We start from the raw sequence: 24,794 nt of genomic DNA, 5'->3' as shown, positions 1-24,794 counted from the left end.
ACATAAGGATGGGACCCACTGTGTAACCCCGGTCTTCCAACACAAGTTTGTCAATTTAATTCTCTACCTGAGAAGTACTGAGTGAACAAATTTATTGTGTTACATTCATATTTTTATACTTTATCAGTTATATATACTAATTTAATCTTGTCATTCTAATAAAGCGATTATTGTTTTTACATAAGTTAAACTTCTGTGCCCAAAAAAGCCTGCTCTCCTTTTTCCTAAAATTCAGTACATTCGGTATTAGGTAAATAGCCATATGGCTGTCATTTGTCCACTGCTCCTACCTGTGCTTGATTGAAAAAAAAAAAATCTATTTTTTTATCAATACATTTTCATCCAATTAACCAAAAGTTTTTAAAAGTCACATATTTAGTTTTGAGTAAAAAGAGAAAAATTAGACCTTTCAGATCACCGAGACAAAAATTGATGGAAAATCCAAAATTTTGGAGATGCCCCCATGAAAAAATGGTGAAGTGAAATCATCTTCTAGAGACATTTGTTCCAGGATCCATTGGAAAAAAAAAAGAATTTAAACCACTTTGGGGGATATCCACCAATTTCTTCTTCTTGGCTGGGGTGAAGGCCTTCTGATTCACACACAATAAAAAATAAACTGGTGAAGGTTTTAACCAAAACTGAAAAATGGCTTCACATAGATTTAATGTACATTAAATCCAAAAAAAGATTTAACCTTTTGAATTTTTTTAAAGAATAAAGTTGTCTGCTATATGTTCTGTTGGAGGGATTTTCTTTACCTTTATGTTCACACAACCTCTCCAACAGAAGGGAAGTCTTCTCTATAGATAGAACAATCCCAATTGGAAGATATCAATTCTAAATCTTTCTGTCCTGCTGACAAATAAAAGTTGCGTTTAAATTATCCCACAGCACACACAGGCTTGGACAATAACACTGTTCTGATGCACATTAAACAGCTATCATGCTATTTCAACATCCCATTTCTACATGTTAGGGCTAATGAAATGTGGGAGTGCCGGCCATATTGTTTTTGTAGTGCAAAACGTGACCAACCAGTGGCTCCAGAGACAAGTGAAGTCTTAAGATTCTCATGACATGGCTAACAATACTTGTGAAGGTTAGGCCAAATACCGTATATTGTAGCCTTTCGCTTCTCTACCTTTCAAATAATTTTCAGATATAGCAAACCCGCTGTTAAAATTACTATATCCACAGCTCACAGTACATTAGTGTGGTGGTCAGTGGGAAGAATGCTTCTTACATTGCTGGTCACTTAAATGAACAAATCAATAAATCCCTTGCAACACTTGGAGGATCCCTGGCAATGCTGCTATAATGCATTTCCAGCAAGTATGAAATCAAGCATATGAATACACAATATATTATTACTATGACTTGTGCTTTGGGGGTCAATTATTATATTCAAGCTGTTCTTTTTAAATATGGAGATTACAGTACTCTCACTGACAACAATTTCATTTTCTTTTCTGGAAGGCCATACTAACTTTGTTCAGATACCATTCAGAGTCCGCATCTAATTCCAAGACAAAGATGCTTAACTGAAGATGCAATTTTGTCAATTGCAATGCCTGTGGAGCTCTTGGCTGCAAGGAAATGTCCAACACGGATCAGGCCCGTCCAATTGAATTACCTCTAAAAAAGAGCACAGTACTCTCCCCGACATTAATATTTGTGATTCCATGCGTGGTCAGATATCATGCAAATCAGAATGAGGAATTCTTCTCGTGTTAGTCATTATTTAGCTAATAGACTTCACCCAATTTGTTACTTGTGGACGATTAGGAACATTTAAATGAATGTAGACCAGACATATAGATGCCAATCCACTCCAAGAAAAGACCACAAACAACGATCTTACTAGCAAATGCTTTATTGACATAGCTCTGCATCCAACAGTAACATAGGGTGAGAGCAAGAGAAAGCCCTGGGTCCTGCCCTCTTACATTAGGGTCAGTATATAGAACCGCAAGCCCAGCAGCCTTCATTCTTGCGTGCAGGACCCGGAATCCACATGTCTTAACGAACCCTAACCATTCCTCTGTGCTGCTGTGGCACAGAAAGAGGTAGGCCCCCTAGTGGACACAACAGGAACTTGCAAATGGCAGGACAGTTTATATGCTTTGGTTATATGTGTCACAGTGATAGATTGATAACAGCACTCTATAACTAATTATGTAGACAACAAATAAACTTTATGTGGACAGAAGTGAAACGCTCTCAAGCTTTTTTTTTTTATTATTATTATTTTACCTCTAGCAGATCAAACCAATCTACCAATATGCATAAGAATTATCACTAAATAGCAGCAGTGTCTTCCTTTAACCTCTTTCCCTCTAAACAAGCTTTAAAGGGCACCTGTCAACAGAGCTGAGCAAGCCGTTTTGTGGAGCAACAGTATTCGCTTCTCTATTATTGAAGAGAGGTGACATGTAAGCCAATGGCACCTTTGGGATTCCTCAATCTTTGGTGATTGTTCACATTTTTGTGTATTCAAGCAACGTTTACAAAAGCAAAAGATACCCTATGGATACAGATTTTATCCCAGAGAATTATTCTCTAGCTGACAGTCATTTCCTTAGGCTGAAGAGTTTTAATAGCTCAACTGTGCTACTAGGCATAGCAAATATTATACATGGATCAAATGTCACCCTATGGCATAAACTACACAGGAAGCAAATCAATCTTGCATGACTGAACAATGTTACAACCATGTGCAATTGACTTCTACTGCATACGACTTGTGTAAAATTACTCCGCAGGAAGCCATGGAATCCGCCATTTGGCGAACAATTGCATCCTTTCGTTAACAAGCTGCTACAATAGTCTGCACTTTTCACATTCACAACAGCTACATGGAAAAGGCAAGGCTGTATTTGTACCCCACAAAACCACTTCTGAATGCTCTAGCTGACAGTTGCCTATCTGTATCAAACAATCAGTGACCATGAAGCGACGGGAATGGCACACACAGCCTACAAGCGAAGACAGAGCTAACATGAGCCGCAGACAAGGTTGGCATGATACAATATTATATATCGGTTTAATATATATTTTTTAATTCGCTTCTCTTTGCATTGCTCTGCTCAGGGTCACAGAGCAGTTCAAGTATTTAAGATAAAGGTGAGAGGCCTATTTGTTAATTTCCATAAGCAGGTGCATTTTATAGTTTCCTGCAAGGACGCGAGACATTCTCGAAGTGCAGAAAGTAGCGTAAACTATGACCCCCACTGTCAAAAGAAGATTCTTACAAACACCAACTTGAAAAGACGAAGGAATCGGGAGCTTTATAACTGGAGTGAATCAGAAATAGGCACGATCCTGGTGCTCTACTGGCCAAAGACGTGCCAGGCTGAAGAGCCACAGCGTTGGCAATCTCAGGTTTTGACATGTTAAATAGCTCTTTTCCTTAAAGAGTTTCACGTAACCTAAACCGATCGTGAAATCAGGCAGCACTGGGAAAAACCAACATTAAAACCTCCGAGGCCGCATGATATGTCCAAGGCTGTTGTGTAAAAGCTGGAAAAGGTCCAGTTTCCATGTCACTAGCTTAGTACATGGCCCACATTTATCAAACAGGTGTTCTGCATGGCATAAAATGAGAGAAATACAGAAAAATGCCTATTGACATGTTATTACAAAACTAAGCCAAACACAGCAGGGATGTCTGAGTAAGGTTAGATTCCTTTACTGCCTACGTGGTTTGGGCCAGTGACTCCAAATATTAAGTAATTATTAATGGCATCCCCCATGCTTTCTCATAACAGGCCTCTTTAATAGGGAAGATATTATAAAAGTTAGAGAACAGACATACCCCAACTACCAGAATAAATAAAAGCTCCCCCTAGAGTTTGTGAACATATCTACACACCCCTTTACCTAGCATTCAATCATCTGTTGCAGGGGTGTCAAACTCAGGCCCGCGGGCAAAATACCGAAATGGTTGCTAGAGCTGGCCGACCGGTAGACAGTGCATGCACCACTAATACTACAAATCCCAGAATGCTCTGCTGGTGCCTCAATCAGGACCCACAAGCGCCCCCTCCTCCGTTGACATTTATTAGCTACCCTTCTCAAATGTAGATATTTTGTCAATAAATATCAAGGCCCGCGACTTTGTCCAAATTTTTTTTTTTGACCCACTGTGTATTTGAGTTTGACACCCCTGATCTATAGGGACACCCAACTCCATCTTTATCGCAATACATTTGAACATAAAACACCACACTGAGTTTACTCCTTCACTTCCCAGTAATTCAGTCAAAAACCACCATCACCAGCAGGAAATCCATCCCTCTTTTACAAAGGGATAAAAAGTCAGGACAACGAGGGGCGACAAAGGTGTGTCTCGGCCTGTAGAATCCAGTTTTATAGAAGGTAAACGTTTAAGGAGGGAATGTTCAATTTTCATGGGACATCACAAACTTGGAGGAAGGGAGGGAATTAGTGTTGACTTTTTTTTTTTTTTGGTAGCCCCGCTGGGCTGTGAGATGATGAAGTCATTACAAGACAAGAAAAGGGAAACTAAAGAAAAGGGAAGCAGGGACTAGGAGAGGGAGGCCTAGAATGGAGCAGAATCCTGTGACTTGTCCGGGGAGTGTAAACTCTGGCTACCGTTCTCTTCATGGCTGTCGGTGGACACCCTGGGCTGCAGAGGAAACAAAAAAAAGTAATACAGATGAGAGGTGACAAAATTGGTCAATCAGTAACCACCTGGCTGTATTTGGGTGAACTATAGTGTTTGGTCACAATACAGGGGCTGCCACCCGCCTACAATTTCTACCCATCCTGCTTAAAAAAATATTGGGTTGAACACTGCTGGGCTTTATTATACAGCCTCCTATTAAATGCTACTTCCCCCGCCCCCCCTTTTAGATTGTAAGCTCTTCAGGGCAGGGTCCTCTCCTCCTGTGTCATTGCTTGTATCTGTCTGTCATTTGCAACCCCTATTTAATGTACAGCGCTGCTTCATATGTTGGCACTACATAAATACAGTTTAATAATACCATACAGCGCTCACACAAGTATATTGCAGCAAATCCCCAAAATTTTTATATATTCATCCACGAAAGTCTTGTTGTTTATAATTAGCATTCTGTGAATGAGATCTTTGTCTAACCTTTATACCCACCACGCGTTCTTCGAAGGATTTGAAGGTGGCGGAGTTCCTAAGGAGAAAACAGAAGTATGTGTAAGTGTCATTCCATGGTGCTACTTCAGCCAGTTTCTGCAATGGAGACATCCTACTTCCAATTGATGCATATAGCAACCATATACTTTACACATATATCCAAAATGGAAAAAAAGGAGAAAATGACTGGCTGTCAAAAAAAATTACTTACATGCATACAACAAATACAAATAAAACTGGTCTATAAACAATTAAGGAAAAAAAGTTTGGTCATAGTTTGGTTATAGAATTATTTTATGAATCAAGCTTAAACCTCTCTATCTGTTAAGAAATATAAACAGCACTCTGTCCAGGCCCTTTAGAGAGAAAAGCAGCATACGGTGAAATTACCCAGAGCAACAACAGAACATAGAAATGGGAACAGAATAAATAAAGGTTTGATATTTATAACTGCACAATGTACATCTTAATATTTTTATGACTCATAAACTGGCTTTTGTGCTCTCTTCGTGCTTCACTATTTTTATTTAAGTCAACATGAATGCATAACAAATGCATGGTAAAGACATCCTAAAAAGCTATAAAAACTTAGAAGCCCTGGCAGAAAAATCAGCTGATTCACCAAATTAGTAGAAAAGTGGTCATATGTGTTCTATATAAACCCACAAAATATATTAAAAATTCATAGGGACTTTCCTATCAAGATGATGCAAAATTATTTAACTATCCCCACAAGACTGGGTGATGTCATTGGACTTTTCTAATAAAAGAGGATGAGGTTGTGTTGTTAGATAGTTTGAGACCAATCATATGACTTCATATGTGGCCTGGGACACTTTACTGTTTATGTAGAAAGCGGCCAAGTTCCCAATCATGGTAAACCCCCATTTAAGTCTAAATATGACAGCGATATGCAGGGCAATGATGACAGGCTTAGTTCAAATTAACAGATTTTGCAGACATTTGTTGTTAACGTTGCAACAAATGGTTTTCTTTTGCTCCCTTTTCCATGTGTTGCATGCGTTTTTATTTTCCCAGATGTTACATGCAGTGTCTATGGGTGGTTTACAGCTCCAGCTGCCTGCAAAGACCTAAATGGCAAGTGCTTGTAACCTATATGGAAGTGCTTTTTTCAAGCCATTTCAAAATAAATAAAAAGCATTGGTTTGCTAGGTTTTTGCAGCTGCTTGCAAACCCCTGCATAGGCATTGGTAAACTCCTGAAAAAGTTAGTGGTTACCATCTGTTCCTACTCCTGGAAGCCTTGTGCTTTTCACAAATGAACTGCAAACTCTGTGAATTTAGCTGCTAAGCCTTGTTCCTCATTTTTATACATATTAGGGTAGGTAAAATGTGACTAGTGCTTATGGGAAAGCTAAGACAATAGGTACTTCAGACACTGTGATAATTGATGTCTGTTCAGTTCAATGTTTTCTCAGGGCATCATGTAGATTGGATTTATTTATATTAAAACGTGAATATAGTACCCACTAAACAAAAAGCAGTGTCACTAAATCACACAATGCCACAAAGGCTGCTTTAAAACTATTTTGGTTGCAATGCAACAGCACCTCAGGGAGCCTATTGCATCCAAATAATTGCAAAGTAGCGCCAACGAAGCATCAGAACGGTCACGAACACCACAAAACTGAATTAAATGAAAAGCTGCAGACTTGAGAAAAAAGCAAATAAGCAAGGGCTATCTGCACCATCACCTGCTCAACCTGCAAGTGTTATTTGCAGTGCGTTCAGCATTCAGAAGCAACACATGAACAAAATAAACACAGAAACAAGGTTCCTAAAGCTGCGTACACACTGCCAATTTTTGTCGTTGGAAAGGATCTTTCACGATCCTTTCCAACGACAAGGGAGTGCACGATGCATGAACGGTGCTGTACATACAGCACCGTTCATGCTCTATGGAGAGGGGAGGGGGAGGGGGAGGGGGAGAGCGACGGAGCGGCACCCTGCTGCGCGCTCTCCCCTTCACTTTCATTAGGATCGGCTGTCGTCCATCGTCCGTGGATCCGGCAGGTCGGTCGTCTGGACGATGGACGACACCGACTGTACACACGGCAGATTTTCGCCCGATAATTGGCCGATGCCGATTATCGGGCGATAAAAATCTGACGTGTGTACGTAGCTTAATACATTACTATGCAATGATAACATTATTTACAATAACTTCAGCACTCTGATATGTTGGCTCCCAGTAACAGATGTTCTAAAGGACTGTGTGCGATATGTCAACATCCAACAATATTGGAGAGTATTATTAGTACAGGTAGTATACTTTACCTCATTGCAGGCATGCTTATGGAGTGACGGATTGAATAACTGCTACTCGGAAGGCATGAGGGGGCAGAAAGCAGAATTAGAAAGCAGAAAATAAACAGAATATAAGTAAGCACGCTATCCATGCAGCCAGGATCTCTATTGCAAAACAAATCTGCTATGTAACAAGGATCACTTTTGTCTGATTAACCCAAGTTTCACTAGTCTGGTTTCTTAGTGATGTCATTGATCTTTACTGGCACCATTCTCTAGTAAAGGAATTTGATGCATTTTCATTGAGGTCATCGGCCATTGGTAAATAGCCTGTCTTTTCAATGATATCATCAATGTCTGGTAAATGGATGTCAATAGATAAGATGCATTCCTGGCAATGCTGCAAGTCTCTGGACTGCATTGTCAATGATGTCGTTGATCTCTAGAGATTGTATGGGCTGCATATCAGTGATGTCACCAATGTTTTGGATAAGCTGCATTTTCAGTCATATCAGTGCATAGGCTAAATTTGCAATACTGTGGGTCGATTGGGAATGATTAGACCGTATAAGAAATCTCATGACTCTAGCAAATGGATAGGCAGCATTCTTAGTGATGTCAGTCGGGCTGCATTGTTGGCAATGCTGCTAGTCTTTGGTGAGGGGACAACAAACATTATGCTTTGTTTCTACTCACTGCACGTTTGCGATTTTAAAAAGTCGCAAGGGAACCTTACAAATTATATCTCTGGCTGCATAGTTATAGGACAGAATTAGACATATTACACAGCAACAGTACACAATCCACTACATAGAAAGGAGGAGGACAGAGATGCATGAAACCATTACCTATTGTACAAAACAAGACTGCGGGAGGAAGAACCACATCAACCATCTGACATATACACAAGATTATTTTATTAGGGCTATGCAAAGAGCAGCAATAATGTGCAAACAGCCGTAAACTGCATCAAAGAGTAAAAGTAATATCTGATTAACGGCTGTGGATTAAAGAACTTTGAACGTTATTGTTGCTCTTTTGCATTGCTTTGCTCCAACATGTACAAATGTATTATGTATTTTAGAAATGTGTTTTTATCTTTCTAAAAAAGTATTGGTTATTCCGGTGTACCTAACCTTAAAGAGGTCTTATTGTCTACCTAGGAAAGTCAACAGTTACCTGGAAAATCATAACTTTGCCAACTCAAACCTGGTGGCAACGCCTGTCAGCTTTTCTACTTCTCTACTGGTCATTTATTGTCCTTAAGACACCATCCATATCTATTACATCTCCCTTTTACTTTCTAAACCAGCAGTCGCCAACAGGTCCACGGCTCTGGCCGGTGCACCCCCCGGTCAGGAGAAGGACACCGCTGTGGGACGCACCGGCCAGAGCCATGGACCATGTTCCCTGTACAAATCCCTGGCTCAGGGAAGTGGGCAGGCTGTGCGATGAGATAGTGGGTGGGGTTATGTTATGATGACGTCACTACGGGGGAGATTGATTGACACCCAGCTCCCCGCGTATGCGCAGTCAGGAGCCAATAATTTTAGTGGTCCTAGGGACCGAAAAAGTTGGCGACCACTGCTCTAAACAATTCCAAAGATATCTGATATAGGACAGGTCTGATATAAAAGAAGCTGACTGGTTGGTACAAATAAAGTCTATTGAGCTTCAGGTTTAATCCCTTTGAAGGAGATGCTGGCACTGCAACTTTTCTCATCAGAAAACTGAATATTGCAAGGCGGTTATAATAAGACAGGAACCAGTCTGCAAAGGTATTGATGAAACTAACAGCTATACTTTCAGAACACAAAGGGGAAAAATCTGACATAAAATTTGTTAAATTCTTGCAAGGTGCCATTAGCATCCGAAAGGATAATCTGTGGATTTCTCATTCAAAGAAGTGTAAGAGCTCTCGACTGTGAAAGAGCCAACCACGGCTTCCTATCCAATAACCTGCTGGTGGCAGAACAACATGGCCGTACTCTTGTCAAATAGCTATGCCTATACTTTGTGGAAAAAGTGAGCTAATCTTTTTTTATGTACACACATACACAAGGATGTAAATGTTTGTGAAATGAAGAAAAACACAGAACAGAGGACCATCTCCTCTTACCTAAAAGACTGAGAGAAAGGGAGGGCCCTGCGAGGGAGAGGAAGCGTATGCAGAGAGTCAGCACAGGCTGTAGATTTCTCACCATTTATCTGATATAAGAGAATAGAAAGGCACCCCATACCCCCAATGCACATTGACAAGCTTCTTATAATACACAAATTGCCCAAAAATTAAAGATTGTAGAGAGGAAAGAAAATGATCAAAGTAATTTTAAGTTGACGTTTGTCATTTCAGAGACCCAAACCCCAGGAGAGAGCCACTTTCCATGTCTAAGATCCTTCAGTTGCTTTAGAGTCATACAAGTATTCTGTAGCTTTTTGCCCACTACTGTTTGCAGCCCAGGGTCATTAGTATGCTACAACATCATATATACCATTCCTTCCCTTCCACATAGCTCCAATGGGGTTTACAGGAGTATAAACATGAGTAAGCCTAAAATGCATACCCAACTAAGGGATATACTGGGCATACTAACCTAAATAGCTGGGGGAATAGGGTTTCAACTCCAGAGAAGTGAAAGAACACAGTCTCTAAGAGGGCCTGTCTAAGAGAAGTGGAAAGGTATCACACTGCCACACAGGGTTTCTTACCCTTCAAAAACCTGCAGAGGCAAAATAGCTGCCCGGACCATAGTGTGGCTGTTTAGGGTGTTAGTAATGGAAGAAATTATTAGTTAGATACACAAAAAAACAAATCCGGTGTACAGATTTAGAAGCATTTTTCACCTTCTCAAATCCTTTCCTTAATTACGCCTGACTTCTTTAGTTTTGCAAACTTATTTTATATTATCATGCAGATGTGTTTTTAAAGTTTTTAAAAGTTTTGTCCAAGCAAACAGCAAATTACATAGATGAAATACATAAGGAAGACAACTTATAAATGATTTCACACATGATTTTTTTTGCATTTAATTAGAAATTGTAAGAATTATGTATGAAAACATTAATAAATAGATTCCATGTATGGAAGCAGTGAAAGGATTTGTATTTTGGCTATCCCCTCAGCTACGGCACAAAGCACAGTCCCATTTGCAAAGGTAACAAAACTTTTTCTTCTTATCTGTAGTTAAGTAACACTTACAGGTTTTGTCCTTCACCTAACCCCCTAGCTGGACAGTAAATGCAAAGGCTGCAGAATTGGTGAGGTCATCTATCTGCTTTTTACCTCCTTACCTCCTTGTGCTGCTTTTGATTTGGAAGGAGTAGGAAAGAGTTTTAACTATCTGCTAAGTTATCAATGGGAAAAATTCCCCTCACTTACTCTCCAAGGGAAAAGGAGCCCAAGGAACAGGATTTGTTATTGCAGAGTGTGTCTTCCTGTTTAGTGACCCTTATTGCTCTCACTTTTAGACGCTATCAGGCCACAAAAATAAACCTGGAGAAAGTGCTGCCCCTACTTCCCTACAGTGATGACCAAAAGCCTTGGCATTTTGGGAACTGGAAGCAGCATTTCCACTGACAACTGAACCATCAGTAATTACATTTTTATATTTTATCTCATAACCCAATTTTCCACACAAAAAAACATATATAACTTGAATCTGTCGGAAAGCAAAATAACTGTGCAACAAACCTCAGATGGAAGCTCCATGGCAATGATGGAAATCTGAGCAAAGTCACCCTTCTCTAAGCACAAGGCAGCAGCTTGCTGGACAGAGAATGGCAGATTCCATCTGAAGCTTTATATATGTGTATTATGCTTCTCAACAGATTTCCCTTAATGGTGGCTGATGCCAAAAACTATAAAGTGATTTCTGATTGGTTGCAATAGCTAAACCCAATCCCTTACCTCATATCTCCCAGCTTCCGGGAAATGACTGAGCCAACGTTAGACAGGGCTGCGGAGGTTTTCTGTCCAGCAGTAGACAGGGTTTCTTGGGTCTTTTTGTATCTGCAACAAAGAAAGAGAATTAGATAACCAAACACCAAATCAGGAGGAAGTCCAGTAGCATGGGACACACACACAAAGCCCAGGAAAGCCATAACACCAAACCTGGTATTTTAAGCGAAGCAGGATGTTAGAACAAGATCTTAGGAGCTGGAAACCCACAAACTGAAACCCACAATTGCAGTATTTGTATACTACAGACCCTGCCACCCTCATAAAAGCACATAGACATTTACTCATTCACTCAAATCATTCAAAGGCTAGGACAACGCCCCCTACAGTAAGCCAGGAGAGGTGCAGCTAAACGTAAACTCACACTTCAGATTGAGTCATTTTCTCGTTCCACTCTCCAAGTTTCTCTGAAGTTTTAACATAACTGTAATGAAATTGGAGATTAAATATTTTAATGAAAGCGTGGTAACAGGTTTAACCACTAGTGAACAGTGAAGTCGAGAGGAGTCAGACAGGTAAACCATCAATGAGCATAACATAGGCAGATGTAGAGACATGTGGATCGCTGCTCAAGCAGACTAGATTGGGAGCCAACCAAAATACTTCCTGAAGTTGTTATCCCTATTTCAGTCCTAAACAAAACCTTAAAAAATATTCATTATGTCCATTTGTCAGCCTATAATAAACAAAGTAGCCAGGTTAAAAATGAAAACATAATACCAATAAAAGCTTTAATAAGAAAAAAATATTAGGCAAGAAATAAAAGTAACAGAATTGTTTAGTAACAATGATGTGTACTGATGTTGCTTTATTTTGGTCACAGCCTCTTGACCTTGGTCATGAAAAAGATAATAATAATATAGGTAATAATAAGAATAGGTAATATTCTTATTATAATAATAATTATAGTAATAATTAATAAGAATAGGTAGAAACATGAACATTTAGGGCAAATAAATGCACGTATAAACGTATAATTATGGCGTCATTCATTTTTGCCACTTATACAACCAACAATGGATTGTATTAAAGTTTATCCGAACCCAAGTATTTCAGCTGATCAGTCCTTAGATTTGGTGGCTATATTAGTTTTCTGTCTTAGTTTTAGTACAAAACTTGCTTTCCTAGGGTGACAACAGTCCCTCGTTGTACTGTGTCTATAGAAGAGCATCGTTGTCACCCTACAACATGGCTACACATCACCTTCTCCTGTCTTATTTCTCATAACACAGAGTTTAGGATTTCTGGCACAATTGGCAACTGTTATTTGAACTTTTTAAACAGATACAAATCCAATATAACGACCTATTTACCAGACAGAAAGAGAGCAAACAAGGGAAGTTCATTGTCAGGGTTTACATACACTTTAATGACAGTATACCTGCATGAGCAGCACTGCATGCCAAGTGTATGAATGCTACCGTTGTGTACTCTGTATTTCAAGTGCCTCCTTTAGTAACTAACTAGTTTTCTGATGTGTAAGATGACTGTATTGACCTCTGAGTATTAGCTGGGCTTCCGGTCTCTCTAGCAATTGTGTTTATAAGAAAAGATCACTAACATTTCAGGTGACAATTACTGACTGTCTTTTGGGAAAATGGACTCTAACCAAAACTACCAATCTTTTGGCTGCTGTCAAGCTTTAAGTCAACATTGTGAAGTTAGTAAACATGAAATGATGTTTTACTGAGGGAGATGTTCAATGTTCTCTCCAGCCCCTATTAGTCGGGTGCACCACCCGGAACTTTTCGCACAACCATGCAGCTGTTTCTCGGAGGTTCCTGAAAAGTTGGGTCACCCCCCTGGCTGCAGGTTCTTCCCACTCAGTTTAAAAAAAACATTCTAGGGAGAATACTGTATCTATATTATTAAGTTACCAGGACATACCTTTGTAGCTGAACAATGGAATGAGCAAATATTGTTTAACTACAAAGAGCAAGTTTAACCTTACTTAAATCTTGGATTTCTTCCACATCAGTGCAGTAATCTAGCGTGAAATGTTGACTCTGTGCAGTAGTTTCCTGCAATAAAGACCATTCATTTCTGCTCTCTTTGTGCAGGTTGACCTGTTCTTTCTCTCATTTACTGAAAGCTACCTATATTGGGAGGAACTGCTCTCACCGTTCTGCTCTCTGCACAGACTATGTTAATAAAAGAGATAATGCCAGCACTTATTTACAAGGCAATGGCTTGCAAGGGCATTTGGTGCTCCTAAAGTGGATTTATACAAAGTAATTTACAAAATTTATAAAATAGACCACTACATAAAAGGAACCTATCACTGAGAGATGATGTAAAATGTCATTGGTGAATTCACTGTAAACATTGTGATTCCCTGGATGTAAATCTGATGTGTTGGTGTCAGTAGATGCAGTCACACACCTGAAACAATCATACAGGTAACTCAATTACTGAACACCTGAGCTGTATACTCATTCTGGCTTAGCGATTCAGAAGAACAGAACACCAACCAGGCAAGCTGGATATTATACAACCAGGACACCAATGGCAGCTTCCATCATCACATTGTGACAGGACTGCATTAAATGATAAAAGTAAAAGGAAGTAAGCGACACATACGCATTGGACATTTGCACCTCGTGCAGGCTCTTAGACAGGTTCATTTTCAGCTGGTTAAGTGTGGTCTGCCCCAGCTTTCGTTTGAGCTCTGCTGCATGGCGCTCCTTGGCAGCAAGAACCTGGCGCAGGGTAAGGATTTCCTCCTCCACCTACAGGACAGAAAAAAAGGTTGTAAAGGAGAACGTTAATGATATATTACATTTCGTCTTGGATTAAAATCCCCCTTGAGAGATTAATAAACAGGATAATTAAGGACATTAAGTGAGTTGTCAGCTTTTGAAAACAAGTTTAGTTGATTTAATGTTTTCAGAGCTACAAGTGTTAGCACAAATACCTGGTAGTGCATGTGTTATGGCTCATATCAACTTGAGGTGGCCAACATAAACAAGGATAAGAAACTCCCAGAACATTGCAAGTCAATACAAAAAAAAAAACATTATGGAAAGGAAAAAACATTACAAGTAAGCTTTTAATAACATAACTGTGTGTGGTTGGTGACAGGGTTTCTTTGTTAAGGCCTTTTTCTATAATTGGCATACTTGCCCAGAAAATATGCCCATTATAGCACACATGGCACACACATGTTAGTGCCCGGTAGTGATGACAGATCCAGGGTCATGTCACGGCTGTATTTCCCCCCCAGGTCGCCATTTTCACTGTTGACTCCTTCAGGTCCACAGCAATCCTCCTCAGCCATTAAAGCTGGGCTAAACCTTTATTGTAGAAAGAACAGGCGATGTCCCTTCGGCAATAAAAAAAAACTGATCTGCCCGACCAAAATGTTTTAAAATTACACTCGCTTTGTCACAGACGCCATCTTTACCCAGTTTTCTACTAGGTGTTAGGCTACGTACACACGTGCAATAATTGTCGTTGGAAACAAATGATTAACGACCGATCGTTTGATAATCTTTAACAAAAAAAGTGCACAACGACTGGCCAACGACACAGATGAACGAGGAATGTTGCTGGAAACGAACGACCATCCTGGCAGATCCATTAGGGTGACGATGGTTCGCTATCTATAGTGTGTACAGTCATGCAGTGATCATGAAGTGTCCTGAAGTACACTTTCACTGGTACATGTCGCTATGTCGCTTCCTTCATCGTTCAACCGATTGTACCTAGGGTGTGTATATAATCGAGAATCTGTCAATATTAATTTTCTAACAACAATTATTGCACGTACCCTTAGACATCTTGACTGGCCAGGCCAGAATGACATTATTCCCACATATGAATGCAGGAGTTCATTTGGTCCCAGCATGCTTCTGTGCACTCATTTGCTGTCACCTTCCCTCATGAGTAACATTGAGGCAGGCAATAAAGCATAACCCATGGACAAAGTAAAGGTCCACTTTAAAAGCAAACTGTAGTAGTTTTAGGTGGTAATTAAACTGACCATAATAAAAGAAAATATTAGGAATAAAAAACTGGCAAATTAGCAAAGTGGCAGCACGAAGATCCTAGCTTCAGTGTCCACATGTATGTCCTTTTAGCTGCTTTCACAAACTTACATGCTGTTCTATTACGTGGATTTGAACCAAACCATTCTATTACATTTGTAATGGCTACAGAAGCGACACTAGACATGAAGCTCTTCTGGATTCATCTGTAAATCTATACCAACAATAAATTATTACAATAAATTACAGGTCGCAGTTACAGGCCCACCTTGACTAGCTCAATCCGCAGTTCCTCGGCTTCGGCCTCCGTCATACCCTCTGGTAGCCCTGCCCCTGCAGCATCAGCCGGCAATCGACATCCTGACGGATCAACGGGAACATCAGTCATGGTGTCTGACAGCAAACCTTTGTTAGGAGAGTTAAGGTTGATGTCTGTCAGAAAGGAGAAGGACGGTCAGAGGAAGGGGATCAAGCAAGCCAAGCATAAGCTGGGCATAAGCCAACATTTCAGCAGCAGTGTTAGTTTGCAACGGATGCAGAAAAAGCAAACATGCAGGACTGCGACATAGCAGTAAGGGAGCCAAAAACACCCAGCCGGGATAACACATACAACATAGGGAACAAAAAACAAAGCTGTGGGGTTGCTAGGTAGATTTTTTATAGTCCTGAGCATTTGTTCATGGTGATTGACATAAAGTTATAACATATCTAAAACTGGATAAAAGTAGTACTTCCAGTAGTGACACCTGTTATGCTAACAATAGTCAAAGAGGTTTTTTTTTCTGATTGTGGGGGGAGTTTCTCTTATTTCTTGCTGAATCTTTGTAACAGGAAGTGAGAGAATCCTCTACAACATGACCAAAAAAAGGAATTGATTTTGGTTTTAACCATTCCCTACTACAGTGACAAGAATAAAGGTTTGGCTATACATTCATCTTAATGCCTGATTGACACGATGGTAAGGTTTGTGTTTGTAATGGAGTCCTTTAAAGCTGATCTTTGGTGTTATGTTTCCCCTTTCTCTAACTTACCTAATATGTCATATTCACACAATACTGCACTCCTGAGTGTTGTCTCTTCCATTTACAGGAGGAGAGGTCCATCTCCTGGGGTCCACATCACTTCTTTCTGGCTATCCAGCGGTGGGGTCATCTTGGGATCCAAATGAGCAGACTAGAGACTAAAGCAATGGACAGGTTAAATGGGCAAGAGGGATGAGTGGAATGGGGTTTATTGAAATTGTAGCAAACTTGTCAGGATGAATACCCTACTCAGTGTTCTCCCCAGGCACTTTTAGCTGGGAGCACCACCCAGCACTTTTCAGCCGGCTGATTTTGACTGATTACTGATGAGTTGGGTCACATTTCAGGGGCTTCCACCCAATCTACAATTTCTTCCTACCCAGCTTAAAAAATGTTCTGGGTTGAGCACTGCATACTGTACAATTTTTATGCTAGTTTGGTAATGCAAAGCACTGTGCTGCGTGCAGAAAAAGGAGTGCAACACCCCAATCTTCCATCATCTACAAACACAGACTACTCATTATATGCCCTCAGCACCACCCATTTATCACACACTGTGTGCAAACGTGTTATATTTAATGCAAACACTTACTACATGTAATCAGATTGATGGCTACTGAAAGACATGCAGGGGATATGGGTGGGGTATCTGCCAGTAAAAAGGGGTCATGTATCAAAAAAAGGAAACTGCAAGGACAGCAGTGAGGAAACTGGCAGTGTAAAAAACAGGAAGCTATCCTTCTCCCAGTGTAAGCTGGATACATCCTGCCTTACCATACAACCCAATTTGATTATGACAATTAGATTAAACTCCAGAGGACAAGATGCAGCTTGCAGACCATGACAGGGACAAGTGACACAAATGTTCCTGTACAGGGCCATTAGATGTGGTAAGATCTAGATATGCTCAGAGCACAACATCAAGCACCATTTACAGCCCATACTTATCTTGGTGATTACAACTAATGCACTGATGTGGCAAGGTGGCTTAACCCAAGCAAATGTTTTAACTTCAAACTGACAAACCTTTCCATTATGCATTAATCAGACTAGTCTGCGCTAGGCTTAACCACAGTGCTAACTTCTCCCCTTCAAGTGAATAGGGGTGATTTTGGCCATATTTCTGTACATGGCAGCAGTACATTTCAGCGCAGTTTGCAAAAGCTGCGTGTGGCTCTGGTTGCCGAAGTTGTGGTCTGAAGATTTGCACTGCGGCCACGGAAGCACAAGGCTGTGACTTAGGTAGTTAGGGCTGTGGGGGTCTTAATCGCTATGGCTTTCAACTGTAAACCTCCCCATGCTTCTGTTTTTTAAAGTTGCATTTATTAGTTGCATTATTCTCTTAATAATAAGGAAAAAGAATAATTGTTATTCCCATCATCCATATATTTCACTGCCCATGCTCATTCATGTATATCCTAACAATGTCAATATTCTAGCTAGCAACTGAAGCCACCACTTTTACCATTTCCGTTCTCTTTCCTTTCTCTTGGAAACCTCACACATGCACATCCTCTTGCACAGTGATGCATAATCATGATCTGTATTTAATCAAGTTTAGCGCTACATTACAACTTCTACAGCAGAAAGCGCCATAAACACAAGACATGAAAGTGTATTTATTAAGCATGTTTCTTCTAAAAATGTATATTTGTATTATTTGAGTAAACAATGTTGGCATGTCAGATCTCTTAAACTGACATCATATGCAGATAGAAGCTCATCCCATTTATATGAAACAAAAAAGATACAAAAGTAACAAGGTTGCATTGTAGCTCTTTTCTGAACAGTGTTTATGAACACTGTGCCTCATGATCTTTTTTTAACAGCAGCTCATAGATGTCATTTTATAAAGCTACGTACACACGTCACAATTTTCTCGCACGATAATTGGCTTCGGACGGATATCGGGAGAGAATCTGGCGTGTGTACAGCCCGCGTCATTCATCGTATGTGGATCCGTCCTGGCGGATCCATGAACGATGAGTGATCCTAATGCAAAGGAAAGGGGAGAGGGCGCAGCAGGGTGCCGCTCCGTCGTTCTCCCCCTCCCCTCTCCATAGAGCAGAACGGTGCTGTATGTACATCACTCCATGCATCGTGCGCTTCTTATCGTTAAAAAGGATCGTGAAAGATCCGTTCCAATGACAAGAATTGCACGTGTGTATGCGGCTTTAGTGTACTTTAGGTAAGGTTTGGTTTGTGTAGCATGCCTAGTGTCCAAAACTAGTTAAGCACTAAGAATACATTAGGTATTTGTGTCCTATTTGGGCAGCACAACATTTCATTTACCAAAAAAAAAACACTCACTGCTACTAGTGGCACCAATATCATAGATGGTGTCTGAAAATTTGTAAACTCTGCTACATCTTTTTATAAACCAAGATACAAAAATGGAATCTATTGCAGCATTCCTGTCCTTAGATGTGGTGGCTGAATGTGTTTCCATTTCACTTTCACCTTTTCCTTGGATGACAATGCTCACTCATTATGTTCATCTACGAAGAAGCAGAACTTTTATCCTAGGACCAGACTACAGAACATTTCCCTTTTCATAATCTCATACATTATAAGCTATATTGACAGAAAGAACAGACTTTTCCGATTCGGTTCTGGCATTATGATGTCACTCTGGTGGAAGTTTCTACCCCTTTGAGTGACACATGGCCTCCCGCGCATGCACATTGCAGATTCCGTGTATTTAGTGGTCCGAAAAGTTGGCTACCACTGCTATGAAGGCATCGCCCACCAAGGTCACCCCAAGAGACCGAGGGTTATGCTGGAGCATCAAAGAAATTGCCACCCCAACATCATACATTAATGGCTCTTGAGGAGTAAGATAGAGCTTCTCCCTATCGTGGGCTGTGTAATGTGTTTTTTGAGTTTGTGGTTCGCAGAAAAGGAGACATTTCACTGGAATGACCTGCCAGGTGCATCACAATGCAAAGCAGTGCACAGGAATAAAGTGCAATAAAGCATTGAACTAGAATGCACTGGAAAGGTTCTTTTGGGGAGCAATTAAGAAAAATGGTCAATGTATCACACAAAATCTGATATAACATTGAAAGAATATGTTAGATCTGTATATCTTGCTACAAATCTTTCAAGCTGGTTAATTCCTGTGCACTCTACCTATGCTGACTCTTTCCAGTTACTTAATTTATAGCTACTTCTGAAGAATTCAAAACTACACCCCTCTATGGTATGGAAAGGAGCAGTCCAATAGTCCGGTCCCTTTACTACTGCCCCGATATAATACGGTGATTGAGTGTTGTCATCCTAGGACTGGAAGTAAAAACTAATGCAGCCACCTCATCTTAGAAAGAGTGACCTGTAAAACTTTCCCTTTTTATTTTTGGGTTAGAAATACTTTAAATAAACTTGAGTTACTCACCTAGCCCCATTCCCTCACATGGCTCCATCATCTTTTTTTCTTCTCTTTCTGTAGAGGATCTGGCCAGGCTAGGATCATACAACTCCTGTGCAAGCGTGCAAGTCTTTATTCATTCCTGGCATGCTGGGGAATCTGGGATTGCCGGGATCCTAGCAACCAAAGTTGATGAAACTTTGGTTGCTGAAAGACCAATGATCAGCCTGATTGTAATTATTCCTAAACTTTTCTCTGCTTTAAGGTGGAAAACAAAACATTTACCATCAACAACTCCTTTTTGTTCCATTGCTCAGTGTTCTCCCCGGCCCCTTTTAGCCTGGCGCACCACCCGGCATTTTTCAGTAAACACCCGGCTGTTTCTGGGTGGTTAATGAAGAGATGGGTGAGAATACAAGGGCTGCTATCTGCCTAGAACTTCTTCTCACCCAGTTGAAAATAAAAATTCAGGGTTGATCACTGCTGCTATTCCCTTTGCTTCCCTGGTTACCTTGCTCCTTACTTTAATCTTCTTTCAAGTCTGCCCCTTGTCTGGATCCATGTCCATTTGTTATCTATGCCATCTCATTGTAAATATTGTTTTTGGACAACACTGCTGCAAAGAAAAACTGGAAAGCTGAACACACCCTTGTGTGACAAGAAAATGCCGACACCCTTGGAGAGCGAGCATAAGACACATGGCCGATCTGTCAGAAAATATCTCCCTTCAGCAGAAAATGGCTGGAGACCAACCCAATGTGAAATGACAAGCCGGAAAGACATTGTGACGAGTCTCTGGATAACCGATTCAGGAATGGCAGTTGTTGTATTTCAACCCTTAATATGGCGGAAGTTGGCCATAAGCAATAAATGTTTAAAATGTATCTAAAGCCAAAAGATCATTTTGTTTAGGTGTAAAAGCATACGTATCCTTGTCAGCTTTACATAGCTGCCTGTGTGCCTCCAGGAGATGTTACTTTCTCTGTTGGCCTGGCGGCCATTGTTATCAAAACAGAAAAGACAGGAAAATCCTGAATGTGACAGTTGTCACTGGAACAGAAGGTGAAAATCTTCTAATGAGGACAGCGGTTACTATGACTGTGCAAAGGGGGATATAAAGGGAACCAAAACAAAAAGTCACCGAGGGTGGAGATAATTGACAAGCGATGCAAGGTCAAAAAATTATGCCCTAGCTCCTCGTAGCTTTTTGTTTTAGAGCTGCACTGTATGGTGCATGTGCGCATGTGTAGCGTTTGGCTCCATGAACAGTGGTGCCACACACATAGCCAACCAACATTTAGGTTAATGGTTTCCCCTAATATTGACCTTAGACTCTATTAATGCCATATGACTATGATAGGGACATTATATTATGAGCTCCTTTGAGGGACAGCTAGTGACATGACTATGGACTTTGTACAGCACTGCATAATATGTCAGCACTATTTAAAGTGTACCTAAACTCAGAATTTTCACTTTACATAGAAGGGTAGACAACTTTTTTATGTAAGGTAAAAATTCAGTTTGTTTGTGTTTTTAAGTGCAACACCTTTTTTAAAAAAAAAAAAAAAAAAAAAAAAAAAAGGGGTGCAGCACTGCCCCCTTAATTCTCGAACACCTAGGCCAGGGGTTGGCAAAGTCCAGATATGGCCCAGGCAGTAGTTCGTTCCAGCCTAACGCCCCCTGGCCGATCCGGCCTAATGCCAGCCGGCAACCCACAGCCCCGGGGTTGCTGGCCCGATCTGCCAGAGGGCGTTAGGAACTACCGGAGGCGGAGCCACTGGAGCTCGGGTGCCGCCTCCTTGCTGTAGCTCCCCTATTTAGCGTGGCAAGCCTGATACTTCCACCGGCGCAGTAAATAGGGAACGCATACGGAGGAGAGGGATTTCACCTCAGGGGGCCTTCCCTGGTGGGGGCAGAGCCGTTAGGGCAAGTCTAGCCTAGTGGCCATAAAAGTTTCACGACCCCTGACCTAGGCAATCAGGAATGAATGGGAGTACAAAGCCTCCCGGGATACCTACGTCACGCATCCCGAGAGGCTCTTGGTTGCTCCTTCTCCGCATGCCCAACCATCTTGGCCATGCGTAGGAGCCCTTTTGCCAAAAGAGAAAGAAACTGGCATCTCAAGCAAGCGCAGTGAGATCGGCAAGTTTTTTCCCATCTATGTCACCTAATCTCCCGAATGCATCGGGTTATGTAGGAAGAAGATCCTGGAATAACAAAGAGAAGATGCCGCGCCTAGCGCCCTGGTCCGGAAACAGATACCGGGACGATGCGGGGCCCAATGGAAGACAGCTCCGGACCGATCGACTGTTCTGCGGGATTGAAGGTAAGTGGATTTTTTTTGTTTTGGGTAGTATTTGGGTTTCCTTCCTCTTTGTGTGGTAATAATAATGATGAATATGATATGTATTATTATAGTAGAAGTTCACCAATATACACACATCAGATGATTGTCACCCCAGACAAACGGTCATGCTGTTCTCAGCTGAAAACCCAATCCAATCTCAGTGTTCTCCCAGACCCCTTTTAGACAGCTGCACCGCCCGGCACTTTTCAACAAACACCCAGCTTATTCTGAATGGTTACTGATAAATTGGATTACAATACCAGTACCAATAATACCAATAATGTTTTAAGCCTAGTGGGAAGAAGCTGTAGGTGGGTGGTGGCCCCTGTATTATGACCCAACTCATCAGTAACAACCCAAAAACAGCCAGGTGCTTACTGAAAGTTGCCAGGTGGTGCACCCAGCTAAAAAGGGGCCGGGGAGAACACTGCAACACAGGGGACACCACTCACCTACGGCTTCTTCTCACTCAGCACAAAATAAAAAAAAATCTAGGAAACATACAGAATCGTATTGATGACTGTTGTGTATTCCTTTGAAGGAGGGCACAGCAAGGTGCTGCTTGCTCACAATCCCGCATTATTCTTCATAGAACAGAATGGCGTCTTGTGTACAGCAAGTGTTCATTCATTTGCCTGTGGAAACCATCATGAAATATTGTTTCCAGCAAGAGAAATCTGATGTCTGACGTTTTAGCGGACTTTACCCTCACTTTAGATTATTGAACCATTTATACTTCCCTATTCCCGTTTAAGACCGAGGGGTCTGCTGCTCCCAGGTGCATAGCAAAGTGCGCTGCAGGTCAATGAGTTTCCATGCATTTCAATAGATATATGTCCATCTTAAAAGGATTGTCCAATCAGATTGCACCCTATATGTCCATCTTAAAAGGGATTGTCCAGATTGCACCCTAAATGTGCATCTTAAAAGGAATTGTCCAATCAGATTGCACCCTAAATGTCCATCTTAAAAGGCATTGTTTAATCTGACTGCGCCATACACATCCATCATAAATGTGATTGTCCAATCAGATTGCACCCTATACACCCATCATAAAAGGGATTGTCCAATTAGAATGCACCCTATACATGCATCATAAAAGGGATTGTCCAATCAGATTGCACCCCATACAGCCAACATAAAAAAGGATTGGCTAATCAGATTACACCATATACATCCATCAATAATAGTATCGTCCAATCAGATTGTGATATGTATAGCCAACTGAACAGACCCTGATTGCAATGTCATCCCTTGGGAGAGGTCAGATAAGGATTTTGGGGTAATGACCACCCCTTGTGTGTGAATTTGGGGCCCTGCAAACTCCAGCAGAAGCCATGACAATGCCAAATAATGAAATGACAGGTGCTCTTTGTAAATATAAACAATGAATATAAGGTGAAGGCAGATTTGAGGAAATGAGTGCTGGGCCCAGCTTCACATAACCTCAGGCGCTGTCATCTCCCTTCATGACAAGGACATCATGACAGGTCCTCTTTATATGACACCCTATCTGCCCGGTGCTATGGTGGCCGCAGTGACAAGGGCCGCTATGTGGCTTTACCCAGCTCCGACAACCTACGGGGGTCACACAACTGACTGACACAAACAACTACCCCGCTCCTACAGCTTACCCTGCCCGCCAGGCTCCATTTCTTCGCTGACCGGAAGTTGTCGCAACTCTTGGGCGGAGCTTCTCCACGGAACACTACGGCAGCTGAGCTGTCACTTCGCGCGCGTCTTGACAGGTGACGTCATCGGACACAGACGTCGCTGCAATCGGAGCTCGTGAGGCCATTTTTTTGGTGGGATCTGCTTTGACGCGACAGGTAATATTATAGGCCTTTAAATAAATGGCATATATATTTATTATGACTCTATAAATTACATAATCATTATAATAGTAATCATAGGAGTATTAATATTTTTAGGACAAGCTTTATTGGTCATAACAAGCCACAGAGTGATGACAGCAATCATGTAGTCATGGTAACAGAGTCTGAGGAGAATTGAAAACATTTATAACAGGCCTCTAAAGTAAAAATAATAATAACATATATATTTATTATCATAGGAGTTATGGTCCTAATAGATTTCTAAAAAAAAATCTAAGTTGTAATTTGAAGACAAATTCCCACTTTAATTAGGGCTAGATTCACTCCTATGTATTTTTGCCCAAAGTGAACCAAAAGGAATTTCCGTGCGTGTCGTCAGCACACATTCCAACACGTTTTGTATATGTTAAAGTGTACTTAAACTCAGAATTTTCACTTTATATAAAATGTCAGACAACCCTTTTAGGTAAAGTAAAAATTCTGTGTGTTTTTTTTTTTTTTTAAATGCAACACCCTTTTTTAAAAAAAAAAAAAGTGCAGCACTGCCACCCTAATTCTTGTTTGCCTAGGCAATCGAGAATGAATAGGATCGCAGACGTGATCAGGTGATGTAGTAAGAACCTGAAAGAAGAGGAGAAGATGACGGCGCCCGGAGCGCCGGCCCGAAGACCGATATCGGGACGACGCAGGACACGATGAAAGAGACCTTCGGACCGATCAACTGCGCTGCGGGATTGAACGTAAGTGGATTTTTTTTGTTTTTGGCCGTTCCTCTGTAAGTTTTGTTTGTTTCCACTGAATTCCAAGGGCCAAAACTGTGGTGCATTAGGGTGCCATTCGTTTTAAATGGCCCCCAAACGCACTAAGGCGATGCA

At 41.0% G+C, this 24,794-nt stretch overlaps 1 protein-coding gene across 10 annotated transcripts; it reads right to left on the bottom strand.

Annotated features, from left to right (window-relative positions):
• Positions 1-1,860: 1,860 nt before the first annotated feature.
• Positions 1,861-23,866, bottom strand: TPD52L2 (TPD52 like 2). 10 transcript variants are annotated; one of them, XM_072414344.1, is made up of 9 exons: positions 23,719-23,865; positions 15,614-15,777; positions 13,940-14,088; positions 11,724-11,783; positions 11,309-11,410; positions 9,521-9,547; positions 7,432-7,473; positions 5,123-5,171; positions 1,861-4,651 (listed from the first exon to the last, which is right to left on the bottom strand). In XM_072414344.1, the coding sequence occupies exons 1-9, from the start codon at positions 23,735-23,737 to the stop codon at positions 4,565-4,567; spliced, it is 699 nt and encodes a 232-aa protein (XP_072270445.1). In that variant the 5' UTR covers positions 23,738-23,865; the 3' UTR covers positions 1,861-4,564. The 10 variants fall into 10 exon arrangements, with proteins under 10 accessions (XP_072270445.1, XP_072270446.1, XP_072270448.1 ...); XM_072414345.1 differs by having other exon boundaries at positions 5,135-5,171; XM_072414347.1 differs by having other exon boundaries at positions 15,614-15,750; positions 23,719-23,837.
• Positions 23,867-24,794: the final 928 nt, after the last annotated feature.

This window comes from Pyxicephalus adspersus, chromosome 6 (assembly GCF_032062135.1).
Source record: "Pyxicephalus adspersus chromosome 6, UCB_Pads_2.0, whole genome shotgun sequence".
In the NCBI taxonomy this organism is placed as follows: Eukaryota; Metazoa; Chordata; class Amphibia; order Anura; family Pyxicephalidae; genus Pyxicephalus; species Pyxicephalus adspersus.
Note: the sequence above shows the minus strand (reverse complement) of the source record. Positions and strands in the feature narration are given on the sequence as shown.

Bases quoted from the DNA above. Each gene is read 5' to 3' on its own strand.
- TPD52L2 (XM_072414344.1), bottom strand. The intron at 11,784-13,939 runs GTATGTGTCGCT...ATTTCATTACAG, and splicing joins GAGGTGCAAATGTCCAATGC to TTATGTTAAAACTTCAGAGA. The intron at 11,411-11,723 runs GTGAGTTTACGT...TCTTTGTTGCAG, and splicing joins AAAATGACTCAATCTGAAGT to ATACAAAAAGACCCAAGAAA.